General features: G+C 36.9%; 1 protein-coding gene across 1 annotated transcript; it reads left to right on the top strand.

Moving 5' to 3' along the window:
* The first annotated feature begins 1,105 nt into the window (after positions 1-1,105).
* On the top strand, positions 1,106-2,507 carry LOC115628563 (coiled-coil domain-containing protein 34). Its single transcript, XM_030524727.1, has 2 exons — positions 1,106-1,211; positions 1,275-2,507. The coding sequence occupies exon 2, from the start codon at positions 1,283-1,285 to the stop codon at positions 2,483-2,485; it is 1,203 nt and encodes a 400-aa protein (XP_030380587.1). The 5' UTR covers positions 1,106-1,211; positions 1,275-1,282; the 3' UTR covers positions 2,486-2,507.
* The last annotated feature ends 12,001 nt before the right edge of the window (positions 2,508-14,508 follow it).

The raw sequence follows: 14,508 nt of genomic DNA on the forward strand, positions 1-14,508 counted from the left end.
AAAATAGCTAAATTGTATATTAATAGAAAATGAAATCTGGAATGTTATTTAGCGTAACGAACAAGTGCGGAGCCTAATAACGAAAAAAGGAAATGATTGCTTAATGACAGAGGCAAATCATAAAATTTTGATGCTATGCAACGACGACCCTAAATGAATATGTAGAGCAAAATTCGTATGCCATTTAGTTTATAATGAATAAGCGTGATAGTTGGAATAAATATTAGATTATACAGCGCTTCAAATTGAAATTGATTTTTTAATCAAATTTGATGTGCTCGTATTTTTAAAATTGTTTAAATTATTAGTAAGATAACACACTATTGAACTATACTTCATTGTGAGCAATTTTTAGCTGAAGTGTATGCATATTTTCTATTTTTTAAACGTTGTGAAATGGAAAAACTATTAATTAATATTCTAAAAAAGTGCAAAATTAGTTTATTAAAATATTATTTATTAATCATTTTCATTTAACTTTATATAGTTGATAGTGAAAATTGAAGATTAAGGCGCAGTCGTTTGTTTTACCTGAAAGGAACAGAAGGCGTGGCAGACATAACAAATTATATATATTCTTGACCATATCATGACAGGACGATCCGATGTTCGGCCACCCTGATGCTTGAACGCAAAGATCTCGGAAAGTGTACGACCTAGAACAACCAAATTTTAAATTTGTCTAGATTCTCCAAAGTCGGAGAAAGGACGAAAACTCAACTCAATTCGACAATCACATCTAATTAGTGCTTATCTGCAGTCATGTCAACTTAGATAATAAAAATCCAGTTTTTAAGGAAGTTTTAGCCATAAATGCAGTTTCTGCCCAAGCTTTGCTAAAGTCCTGCCAGCAGCTGACGAAGCTATCGCTGATTTGCCTTGTCTCTATACTGCACACCAACACAATCCAGATGTACTCTCTTTGCTAAAAACAGTTCAACACAGTGCTTATGAATAATATTAAGTGCAATGCTGGTGATACAAATCGAGAATATACGAAGTAGACTCTGATCTCTACATTGTATTTCTGCTTCAGCAACTGTTCTTAATTATGTCAAATCCAAGTATGTATTAGTATTTGTTTTTTGTTATTTACACACGGACACGTTCGGACTTATTTCTTATAGCAATTAATTAGACCGAGTCTGAAAAGAAATCAATTAGTATTTGCGACGTGTTCTAGTTATCCGATTAGGAGACACTAGCCAAAGGTAAGCGTCGAAATCGATTCACAGATGAGGCCGTTAGACCGCAGCTTACTTATCTTTTGCTAGACTTTAGAATGGCATTCCTTGGACGCATGAACAGCCAAGGTGAACTGATTGAGCGGGAAGTACTGCTGGGTAGTCCCACAAAGTGCCAGCGTCTTCCGCAAATGTCACCTTTGGAGGGTGGCATGGATTATGAGCCCGACACAGAAACATTGCGGACTTATGTAAAAACCTATGATTCGGATTGCAGCACCTTGCGCTGTCACACACCCATCTCGGGCTTGGAGAGTTCAGGCTCGAGCACCGTGCGCTTTGTGGCCAGCTCGGCCTCGTCCACGGAGTTAAGCTCCGTGGCCGAGACCTATACGTCCACGCTGCGTTGCGCCTCGCCGATATCCAGCGGAGCGCTGAGCTCTGCACCCGAGACGGAAACAGAAACCGAAACGCTGCGCTATGCTCCGCAAGAGGAGGATTCAATGCATTCTAGTGCCAGCAGTGTGAATAATTTGGTCGAGCAGTGTGAAATCCGTGCTGGGGCACAGCTGGACAAAGGGTCGACGATTTCTATGTGCAGCTGGGACCCCATGTACGACGATATGAAGCCTAACGAAGAAGAGGAGGGGGATGAGGAGTATGAGGATGAAGAGGCCGAGGGGGAGGAGGAGGAGAGCCAGAGCTATTCCATGCCAACAGAGATCGATAGCACGAGCTACATTGTGCCACCCTTAGAGCTGCAGTCCGTTTCAGGCTCCTTGAGCTACGAAGAAGTAATGAAGTTGGAGCGCTCCTCCAGTGAGGCATACGAAAATTGGCTAACAGCTAAGGAACGACAACGCCAGTACAAGCAACATACAGAGCGCTTGGCACGCGAGCAAATGGAACAAGAGAACTTACGTCGTCAGGAGCTGGCTGCGCAGCGTTTCCAGCAATGGTGTGCGCAAAAGGCACGTCAGGCCGCTAAAAATGATGCGAAGAAGGATCAGGGATTCTACAAAGACGAGATCAATGGCCTGGATACTATTCGCTGTGTGCATGCCTGGGAGCTGCGAAAGCTCAAGGAAGAAGAAAGACGTCGTGAGCTTTTGCAGCGCCAGGCCCTGAAAAAGCAACAGCAGCATCAGCAGCGCAAACTGAAGGCTCAACATGCCTGGGAGCAGTGGATGAAGAACGTGGACCAGCGACCGAAGCCAGTGCCGCTCAATCAGGGCCTCGAATCTCTGCGCGGCACCGTCTCCAAAATATTCATCAATCCCAATCATTGGGTGACTGAATAAATGAGCATAATAAATAGCTGTACACGTTGGGCGCCTTTTAATATGCAGTATTAATGAGCTGCTCATTAGCAGCATTTAAAACAAAACTCAAGCATGGCCTTAACAAATTGTTATGCATATACAAGTCCAAAGCAGCACCTCCCTGCATCCTCTTGCTATTCTTGCTGGTATTGCCGGCAGCCTCACTTTGTAATCTTCACACACCAACACTTGGTATCAAAACATTCACACTGCCGCTCCGTCGAGCATCAATGTATCCTTTTCAAATGCTAGCACTCGACTAGCCACCTCCCGACCCTACCCGATCCGATCCGACCCGACTCACCCCCAACTATGTTCACAAACTACACACAACTAGCCCCATCGGTCCATTCAAGCAAAACCCCTTTAGCGTATATATTGCTTGTCAGTTTGCCAGCCTTTTGTGGTCTCACTGACGCATATACTATATATGTATATACATGCATACATATGTATGTGCTATATATCCATAGCATTATGCTGAGTACTTTGAGGCGCCTACACTCACACTCGCACACAGGCACATGTTCTTTGATTTGGTTTCGGTGAGCACAAGTTCCCATTTTTAGGTTAAGTGCTGCATTTTTTATGGCCCCTGGCTTGAGTGCGCGACCCGGCCACAAAGCAAGTCTCATTGCATACATTCGGGCGCTTAAAATCAGTAGATTTGCGTTTATTAACTTCAATCAGACATGTATGCATTTTGTTTTCCTTGAAGTTTGTTCCTTTAAAGATGAACGGCGCTGCGCCCCCAACTAAAACGCTGTGAACTTTTTCACCTGACGCTTGGGTTGAAACAATAAAAAAGCGCAACGACTCCAAGCGTGGTAAATAAATACATACATATATGTACATACATACAAACAAAAGTTATTTAATATGAAAATAGCGTGCAGCGAATTATAGTGCCGGTTCCGTTTTGCGGACTGTTGCTTAAAGCGATTTGATTTTGGGCCAGCTTTGTGCTTGAGAAATGTTTTGGTTAGCAGTTAAAGGCGCTTTGATTGAAGCCCAACACCAAACAAATTATGAAAATCCAAATTACTAAATCAATACTTAAATATTCTGAAGTGTAATTTCAGGAGGAGAAAATGATGTCCTTTAATTTTAATGTGGAGCATCGCTATGGCTTAAGAAGATGATAGGCTTAAAAAGCTCAAGGAATCTGAAAATTTTAGCCAACTGGTCAAAGAATAATGTTTTCATGGACTTTACACTGCGAATAAAATTGTGTGTTAATTTGAGGTGCGGCATTTAATAACTTGGGTTGGCGGGAAGTGAAAAATGCAACAGGTGGAAGGATGCGTGACAGAAGTAAATATGTTCTTGGCCAGTATGGGAAGACGAGTTGATAGAGCCATGCCATCTGTCCGTTCGGGTGCACGCAGGGATCTCAGCATGTAAAAGAGCTAGAATTGCAAACTTGGTATGTCCAGGTTCCCCTAAGCCCTAGGCAGATGAAACTCCTGCATTGTTTCTGATGGGTCATTCGCCACTAGCCAAACTAAAGTGAAATAGAGTCAAAACAGGAATAACAAAAACAACAACATCATCAGCTGCTGGATTAGCATGAGCTCATGTCTCACAATAAAGGATACATAAGCACTAACCGAATGCAATAGCATCAGTGAAAAAATTCAAAATTGTCCTTTCTCGGACTTGGGAGAAACTGGATATCCAATTTGGTTATTCTAGCTTTTGCGCTTTCCCAGATCGGATTGGCCTTCAGAATGTCGATCCATGCCTTTGGGATTGCTTCCACAACGGCATATTACGCCTTCCTTTTATCGACAAATTGAGTGAAATTTGTACTGGCAGTCGGTCAGGGATGTACCTCTCCGATTAGCACTAACAGAATGGTATATGGTATATATATCGTCTTAAATTTTGATTTCATTCGTGCACGGCCAATTTAAATATTAATCAAATTAAAATACACGCGCACTTTTTCACGCACTTTTTAACAGTCCGCACATTGGGCGCACTTTGTTGTTATTGTTTATTGAAGCCATCTTTCAATAATTGAATCCACTGCAATTGAGCAGCACGACGAGACAGATTTATCAAAAGCAAAAAAAGGAAGAGACGTGAAAAAATGCGAAAATATTTTCGCGCAAACATTGATGGGTGGATTCTTCGCAGGACACCGAGGACTGTGGACGGCGGATGCTGCGGCGTAGTGCGTGTTAACAGATACATATACACGGGTAGACATATGTAAATAGACCCACATATGTACATACGCGAATTCGCCAGCCACATTCGTGGTTATGTTTACAGATATACATACATACACACATATTTTTATACATACAAAGATATATGTGGCAGTCGGCTTGATGAATGCCAGCGTAGGCGTTGAGTGTGTGACGAAACGGCAAAAACTTGTTTAATAAATGAAATTTCATTGAAAACTGATAGGGTGTGAAAAATAATAAATAAACGAAACGTGCAGTCAATAAAAATATCAGTTGAATGGAATTTTGAGGCTTCAGTCATGCATCGAGGCTCTGTATTTCTAGGCATGGTTGCATTGAATGCCTCCTTTATTTATTTATTATTCCTTTTAATCATAGATGCAACTTTTTTCATAGATTTTTTTTTTGTTTTTTGTGGCACTTCACAAGTATGTCAGGGAACAATTTTATGACTAAGTCAAAAAATGACAGCCATTTTCTAGTGCCAATTAGCAGTGATGTCAATAATTTCAATAAGCCGATTTGTTTCCCTGCCAATTCTGAGCATTGAGTGCTTCCTACTATTAACTAAATGCGAGACTAGGTTTCCTAAAAAAAAAAAATCCCAAAAGTACTTGTTTGACTATTTTTATCAGATTACAAATTTGGTTACAATTTTGTGACAATTTTTTATAAAAAAAATAGATTTTTGTTGGTACAGTACACTTAAATATAAATGTATTAAAATCGGATATGATATATCGATGAATAAGAAGGACCTGTCATACTAGAGGGGTGTAATAGGATAGATATCGATAAAAAAAAGTCTGATATCACATAGAATATCAAATCGAAACACGAATGCAATCCTAGGGTATAGTGGACGTAACGCAATAAGTACACATTCATTAAACATGAGTATAATAATGCCACAAAGTTTTCCGCATATTCGTTTAGACATAGTTATCACTTCAATTCTGTAATTAGTCAGATGAAATCATTAAACATATGTATCACGAATATCCATTTCTGCAGTTGAGACTATGAGTTAAAGAAATCAGTCGAGTTGAAATGTCCAATCATTCTTCGGCAATCGAACGAATAAAACGAGCTTGGGTAAATAAGCCAACGAACAACGTGTCGGAGGCGTTAAAAGGCATTATTGTACCTGTATTGTGTAGGCTTTGTTAGCTTTTAAGTTGAAATTGCAACGTAATATTGTCATTAAAAAATATGTTTATATTTGTTAATTAATAGAACATATGGCGATGTTAAATAAATTAACAAGAGTATTGGACAAATTTATCCAACAATATTGTGCTGCCTGCTGATATATAGAATATGGATATTTGGTGAGTCATTTTGTCATTTGCTGAAAATAATAATTTAATTAGCGCCTATACACACATACACATAGCAATGAGTACAAACACTGACACGTTGAGGTTATGACCTTTTTGAAGCATTTTATGCATTTCAAAATTAGCAATTATGGCAACATTTTGTTGTCCAATCCTTTATTAGTGGACAATGCGAAATAATTCCCAATATGAGGGCAGGCAATATGCAAATATTTTGTTGTCTGCATGGACGTTCCGCGCAGAAACGAGTGTGTGTGTGCAATGGAGCTCCACCATTACCGTTGAAAAGTCAATTAGTGGCTTTTATAAATGTGATTAAATTAAGTGACAATGTTGTTTACTGTTTTTATGGTTTATGCAACTTTGTTTATGTTAAACGCGCAACGCTGGTCTCTAATTAACGGCGCATCTGAAAAGGGCAGCCTGTGAGCTGAAAATATAGGGAATGCGCTCCATCTTATGACAGATTTGTGTCAAATTAAATTCATATTTCATAATAGGCACGATTATGCGATAAGTTGGTTTCTTAAGTAATTACGTAGAGTATATATGGTTCTGCTTTTATTTCAAAGTATTTATATATACGCGTATTATGGTATATATTTCTTAAGTAATTACCTAGAGTACTTGTATATATGGTTCTGCTTTTATTTTAAAGTATTTATATATACGAGTATTATGGTAGAAATCTAAATAATGGACGTTAATAAAATTATGTGGTTCTACGAATAATCTAGCTGTGATATTTAAGATCAATTTTTACTTTTCCTCCTCTTTCTCTTTTAAATATCCAAATCTGTATTGTTTGGACTTTTTGTCCAAAAATTGTTAGCTCCGTTGATATTCCCAGAAAATAACTGTTATCTCATTTATTAAATATTTCATTTTAATACATCAAAAAAAGCCTAAGAGGCAAATCGCTAGAGTAGAATAATCAGTCCAAAAGGTAATTTATCTCTTACAATTATATTACAAGAAGTTGGAATGCAAAGAAGAAAACATGTTGTTTAAAAGCATTAGAAGGTATTTACGAAAAAATATTATCTGTTTTTTCAAGCATATTTTTATAGTTAGTTACCTTTATAAAGTCTATGAAATAATTGAAGTGAAAACATTTCAAGCATCGAGTAGATATGAAACGGAAGGTTCCCTTTTAAGCACTAAAATTTTTATGATAAATATGGTATGATGCATATTTCAACTAACTAATTTAAACTAACTGTATAAGGCATTGATTGTTTAGAGCCTTGCCAAAATGCAAAAGACGTTAAGAGCACATTATGATTCAATGACACTCTCACTGTGAATGTTGGCTTCTTGGTAGTAAGTCCCGCAACAGCCTCGACAAACCTTGTATACAGAAAATGAGAAAATGTTTTTCGTGTGAAATGTAAGTAATTATATTGAGAATATTTGTTTTTTTAAATCTGCTGCCAAAATGCATTTCACAAGAAATAGAATTCTTAACATATTTGTAATGCATACGAGTATTCTTGTTGGCAAAGACAAAGCAAAAGGCTTTTAAGTCTTTAGCCAAAACAAAGCCATTTCCCACTCATGACGCACACACTCACACACGCACTCACACAGGTCCTTGCGACTTGTTGTCTTGCCTGCATATATTTCTTATTTATATTTTTTGCAGTTTTTTTTTTTTTAAATCAAAAAGCGACACAACGTCAAAACAATTTGTCGTCATTTAAAAGTCGACATTTAAATAAGAAAATGCAAATAGGAAAGCAGCCCATCAGCCTTGCCAGACAGACCACGACAACGGTGGCGCTGCCTAAATGTATGCAATAAAATTTTTTATGCTCGCGAGAGAGCCTTCGTATGCATAAAATTAAGTCGGAACGACAACGACAACGTTGACGGTCTGGTCGAGCATGTCGTGCCAAGCGGGCCGCAGCTGTAAATATAGAATGCCACATACACATACACACGCACACACAAACACACACACACACACACAGAGTCAGTTGCAAAAACGTGTCTATTACAATTCAATTTGACAATAGGCGCACACACAAAAGCCAAACCAAAGTAACCGCACAATCCGCACTCACACTCCAAACACACACATACACACATAATAGCATCAAAAGCCTAAAAGTAGACAGCGCAAGAAAAGAGTGCACACATAAAACAGCATTTGTTGTGCCTGTATGTGTGCTTGTATTTCGACCATGTGTTTTTACTGCAACGGAAACGTCATCATTTTTTTTTCACAATTTTAAAAAATGCTTATACGTTAGTTAGTTGCTTAAAAAATCAAGAAAATATGACAGCACGATGGCAACGAAGTTTAAATACTCTAAACAGTTATGTATTGCTGACAATTCAGTTATATCTGTTCAGCTAAAGCTGGAAACTTGCCGGTATGGCAAAATCGAAGGTCCAGAGTATATTTTCTTCACTTCCAAGTGAAGTGAATGTAAGTATAATCACAAAATGACCGACTGCTTTTGGGTCGCACTGGGATTTATGAAATTTACATAAAAATGTACAGCTGTAAACAGATAGCGCCTAACAATAATATATGTGCTATTCAAACATTTCATTTTTTACTTAGATCTAAACTTTAAAATATTCTTAATAGCTAATTGAATTCAATTTTCTTAAAACTACGAAGTGACCATACATACACTATATGCATGTCTGCAATGATAACTACTATAATTGTTTTGTTTTTCTCATTACGAACATTTATTTTCAAAGACTTTAATCTTCATGTGAGCGACAAAATTATGCCAATTATGCAAAAATACTGCGAACATTTTCGAAATTTATTTGGAGAAAGCTGCACTTGCACAGCACAACATGCAATATTATAGACCTTATATTTAAAATAGCAAAGAAGAAGTACTATTTATTAAGTGTGTTTGCATTACGGGTTAGAAATTGCGAAGATAAGTTTCAGAGAAGAATGCTATACATATTCATCACGAGAAACCTGTGCGAACTTTTCGGAGAATTAAAAATATATAAATTATGTGAGAAAATTATTTTTCAGGAAAGTTGTTGTCGATTTTCAGTCAGAGTAAAAAATAATACGATTTGCAGACAACTTTAAGAAAATGTAAGATCCAATTTATGTCAAACCAAATGCATTAATTAAAATAGTTTTAAAAAGAACATACGGTGCCAAGTAATCTAACTCTAAAAACCAAGTGTTATTGTAAAAATAACGAAATAACTATTATATTTAATATTATTCATTCTTGCAAAATAATAATTAATTTTGGATTATATTTTACAACTCAACAATAATCATAAGTGTTGAGCAAAAAATAAATCTCATAAAATAATAGTTATTCTTTGAGTTTTTTTTTAATTTCTCAAGAATAAAACTGAAATTGTAATTTTGTGTTTTTGCAAACTTACAAATGTATATATACTATAATCTAAAGCAATACACCACGACGATCACCTTTAGTCCAGTTTAGAGCTAAAAAACATCCTGCAGACAATATTTTCGTTTAAAAAATATTTCATTTGTAAATACATAAATCCATTATCCATTAAAATGTACAAAAAGCAAGTTCTGCAAAGAACTCGGCGTGAGGTTGCACCTCAGATCCGATAAATATATCAATACAATTCATGAGCGTAGTCAAGCACAGCCAAAGAAACAAAGGGATTACGAATTAATGTCATATTAAAATGTGTAATAGCTACTAGTATATAAAACTTCAATTAGTTTGTTTTTTGGAGAACTGCAATAATAAAAACTCTCTTTTGATACCCTTTCGTAAAAGCCGAAGAAGCAGAACACGTTTCGACGCAGGTGGCAAAAGCGACGCTAAGAAGTCACGCGGCCACAACAATGGCAAAGAGGAGTACTTCGAGTACACAACGAAAGCAACAACAAGTCCTAGTCCCTGGGGCGTTATTTGCACGTTTCCGGTATAAATATACAACGGCTGAGATTTGTTTATGCGAAATGAAGCGCACAAAAGACAATTCGCATAAATGTTCGTCGGCTGACTGTCTCGGGTATGAATGAACATTGTACCCAGATATCTTTAAATGTGTTTTTGTGCAATTGAGTCAAACGTAGGGAGTATAGAAAAGTAAGGAAGTGGGTCGCTTGTGCTTGGTGCGTGTCTTGGAGTAGCGGAAATAAAATTTGTCAGCATGTGGCAGTCAGGCCTTTAAATAAACTCGGGTTGTCACAAAAAAATCCAAAGCAACAACAAATATTGAAATATGAAAGGGTGCACACTTTTCAGCTGAAGCTGTGTATGCGTAAAGGCTTACTAAGTATAGTATTACATTAAAAGCCTTAGATTTCCAATTTTTATTTCATAGCATTACACCAGAAGCGTGCATATTTGTCTAATTGCATTTTTATGTTTTACCTTAGCAATCAATCAATTGAGTGGCACGGCATACACATCGGTGTCCAATAAACTAATCACTAATAACCTGATGGCTCATAGGAATAAGCTATGGGCTGTGTGCAGCTTAAGGGCCAGATGATACGGCTATCAAATCAAATAAATAAATCATATGTGAAAACTTTTTCCTCTTAGACAATAATTTTATCGAAAATTTGTATCTTGCTTCTTACATTATGCTCGGCTCACAAATTCCAGCAAGCCAGTCATGCTAAGGCACATTGGCTTGAAAGTGCTTGTTTTGTAGTCAATATGAAATACCAGCTGAACCTTTATTCATCAAATTGCTAAATATAAAAAAGGTGTTATGAAATCTAGCAAAATAACAGCAATTTCGATCCTGATATGTATGTTCGTCGCCGGTTCAGTCATTTGCATGAACGCGCTAAATTGGGAAGTATTAGAGCTGGACAGATATTATTGTATTTTGGTTAATTTGCTTCTACTACTTGGGCTTTTCTAGCTTATAAGGTTTTTTTTTATAATTCTTATATATTCCTTTCTTATGTCGACAGTCAATAATTGTTGACATAAATATAAATAAATAAACAAATAGCTATACATTTTTTTTTATATACACCAGCTGGGATTTTGTTTAAGCATCACTGATTTTACGATTTTCAGATTCGTTTTATTTGAATAAGAGAAAGATTGTGTGAAATATTTTCACCCCATTTCAATTATAGAGTGTTAATTTTTTACAAAGTTTCAACGATTTCGGCAAGCAACAGAATTTTGAAAATTAGTAATACATTTCGGATAATTTATTTTTTCAAATTACGCTTTACGTGTATGTATATAGTTTTGCCTCCACTTAATACATTGCTCTTGAGCTTAGAAACACTGTGCATGGTCGTTGTCCGTTGGAAAGTTAATCCAAGCAAATAGCCTTAGGCCGTAGTAAGTTGTAAACTTATTTTTGATATACAACAACAAAAATTGTATCTATTATCCATGTTGCTTGCGTTTGCCCTGAAACTTGAGTGTAAGAATCTCGTACGGCTCCGCAAAGGCAGGAGAGTGAAAAAATGGGCTGCCGATGATGATGAATGGCGCTTTGCGTGCATGTTGGACTACATACTTGTTGTTGTTATTGCTGCTGTTGTGAACATGTGAAAAAGTTCTCATCAATTTGTATAGCGAGCTGCTGAAGCAACTGTAAGTGCCCAAATGCATGCTACATAAAAATTATGGTGCCACATTAATAATTTCATGAAGTATGAAGGGCACAAAAACTATGAGCTGTACTATATACAAGTAGGGTAGTGAATAGCTATTAAAAGGGATGTACCATTAAGGTAAGCGAAATGTGTAATATTTGTGACCAAATACTGCTAAAGAAATTCAATTTTAAAAAAGCCAAATACTTCAAAGTTTACTGTTATTATTTACAACAACTTAAATTAAACTTATAGAAATATACAAATACAGCTTAAACTAGGAGTTTAGTCTTATTTAATTATTTATTTCATTTAATTATTAATTATTTATTCTCATATTAAATAAATCTATTGGGAAGATCAGCAGGGTGTGATCTCTTCAGCCTCCTTCTTACTCTTCTTCCTTTTCGTCGCCGTTTCAGCAGGCGCCTTGCTAATACGTTAACATGGGTTCGCAGACGCTCCATGTATTGCGCAGCCTGCTTATTTAGCACGTTTCCAACTTTTTCACCCCTAGATCCCTTTCTATGTGTGCCGTTTTCATGTACCAGGGGGCACCTGTTAGGAGGCGAAGGATTTTCGCTTGCAGGACCCGGATTTTCTGCAGGTGTGACTTTGCAGCGATTCCATAAACTTGTAAGCCATATCGCCAAGAGGGAGCGATGCAGGACTTATAAACAGTCACTGTGTTTTTCAGTGACAGTTTTTTGTTGGTTAGGAGAGATCTCATATTGTTTATTCTAACACTTAGTGTCTTTACAACAGAGCATATGTGCTCTCGAAATGTGAGGCGCCTCTCCAAAAGTACGCCCAAATATCTGTAGCTCTTGATGTGATTCAACAGCTGGTTCTGTAAGGAGACGCCAGAACAGTTCATCCTGCGCAGTGCGTAGGTGACATTGGCGCACTTGCTTGCGTTGATGCCAATATTCCAGCGATTTGCCCACATTCCGAAGGTCTCTAGGTACTGCTGCTAAATATCTGTAGCTATTAGAAGGTCCTTCGGGTCTTCAATAGGAATGAAATGTATGGAGACTAGCTAGAAGTGATATCGTATTGTTAATTGAACAAATTGATTATAAAGTAGTCTTGGTTTAAACTGTACTTGTAAAGGTTAATCTAATCGTTCTTTGAAACCAAAAAAAATCCATTAGCTGAACTAATAAGAGCTAATTCCCTGTTTTTATACCCTGTACCCAAAGGGTACAAGGGTATATTAGTTTTGTGCGAGTGTACATGTAACACACAGAAGGAGGCGTGATCAGCATGACAAGCCGAGTCGATATAGCCATGTCCGTCTGTCCATCTGTCTGTCCGTCTGTCTGTCTGTATGAACGCAAGGATCTCAGAAAGTATAAGAGCTAGAATAACCAAACTTGGTATACAGATTCTCCTGAGCCCGAGAAAGGACGAGTTTGCTCATTTTTCCCGATTAATTAATTAATTAAATTAAATTAATTTATTTTTTGTGGGGTGGTACAGGGTATTTAAGAGTTGAGCCTGCTCTACTTTAGCATTCCTTTCTTGTTTTAATTGATATAAATATACATACATATGTGTATTTCGCTTTAACATTAAGTTCTTTTGTGAAGTATAGAAATAAAATAAGAAATAGTACAGATTAAATTCTCGTTCTTTCTAAAACTTGTTTAACTTAAACCTTAAGTCTGGTTATGATTGAGAAATACTATATGTCCATATTAGGTAACTAAATTAGAAAGCTTAATTTAGTTAAGAAAATTTGCTGCAATTTCAATTGCTCAAGCAATTCAAGGTAAAGCGATTCCTACACGTATACCTGTCTATACCTGTACCTGTCTATAATTATGTAATCGTAATCAAATAGCTATTAGGCTATTTATTGATTTTCCGCGTAATTTCGGCGTCCGTTCCATTAAAGTTTTGAACTTCAAGGCTTTGATTAATTAGTCGTAATTAAATAGTTATCAGACTGAAATATGTTGCCCATTTTCCGTAGACTTATCCAAGCAGTAATAATTGCTTTTGGAAAGTTTTAAATAACATAGTTTTCATTTGATCTGTTAAAAAGAGATGCTTAATTCAGAAGCTTTGAGAAAAATAACGAATCTTTCCCAGTTCCATTAAGCATAGCTGTGAAATACTTAAATAAAAAGAAAATAATTAAAATTGTTTTGGAAATAAAGAAATTATAGTATATGCATACAAGTATGTACAAGTATATTAACTGGTAGTCCCACCCGCTATCGGGCTATGACCTAATACGATAGGGGTCTCCACGTGCCTCTGCTTTGCACGCACCGCTTCCAATTCGTCACTCCACAGATAGATAATGCGTTCTCTACATGGTCCTTCTACCGGAGACAAAGTCTTCCCCGTCGTCGCGACGCGTAGTCTACCCGCAACGTCCCCATTTAGCATTTTTTTCCTTCGGCATCTTCATCCATTCACACGATATGACCTAGCCAGCGTAGCCGCTGGATGATTCGCTTGACTTTATCCATGTCGGTGTAAAGCTCATAAAGTTCATGGGTCCTTCGCATGCGATAGTCGTCGCCAACCCGTAATGGGCCAAAGACATTCCGAAATAAAAATTGCATTAATTTAAGCTATAAAATAAGAACATAGATATATTTTGAACCGGTATGCATATTTGTAACAAGGAGTCGTGACGTGAGGCTCTCGACGCGTAGCCTGTCCTTTGGCTTTACGGGTTTCGGGTAGCCAACTGGTTCAGTAGCTCAGAGGGTTAAATCGACGAATAATTAGGGGTAGGACGTGGGTTTGATTTTGTTTACTCGTTTCCCGTTTGTTACAGGGTAAGAAATATATTTAATTAAACTATTTATTATACTTGTATATATGTTAAATTATGTGTTAAAATTTGTTCGTAGGGCAATACGAACTCTAATGTAAATGTATAAA

This window comes from Scaptodrosophila lebanonensis, unplaced genomic scaffold, assembly GCF_003285725.1.
Source record: "Scaptodrosophila lebanonensis strain 11010-0011.00,11010-0021.00 unplaced genomic scaffold, SlebRS2 tig00000118-arrow-arrow-pilon, whole genome shotgun sequence".
In the NCBI taxonomy this organism is placed as follows: Eukaryota; Metazoa; Arthropoda; class Insecta; order Diptera; family Drosophilidae; genus Scaptodrosophila; species Scaptodrosophila lebanonensis.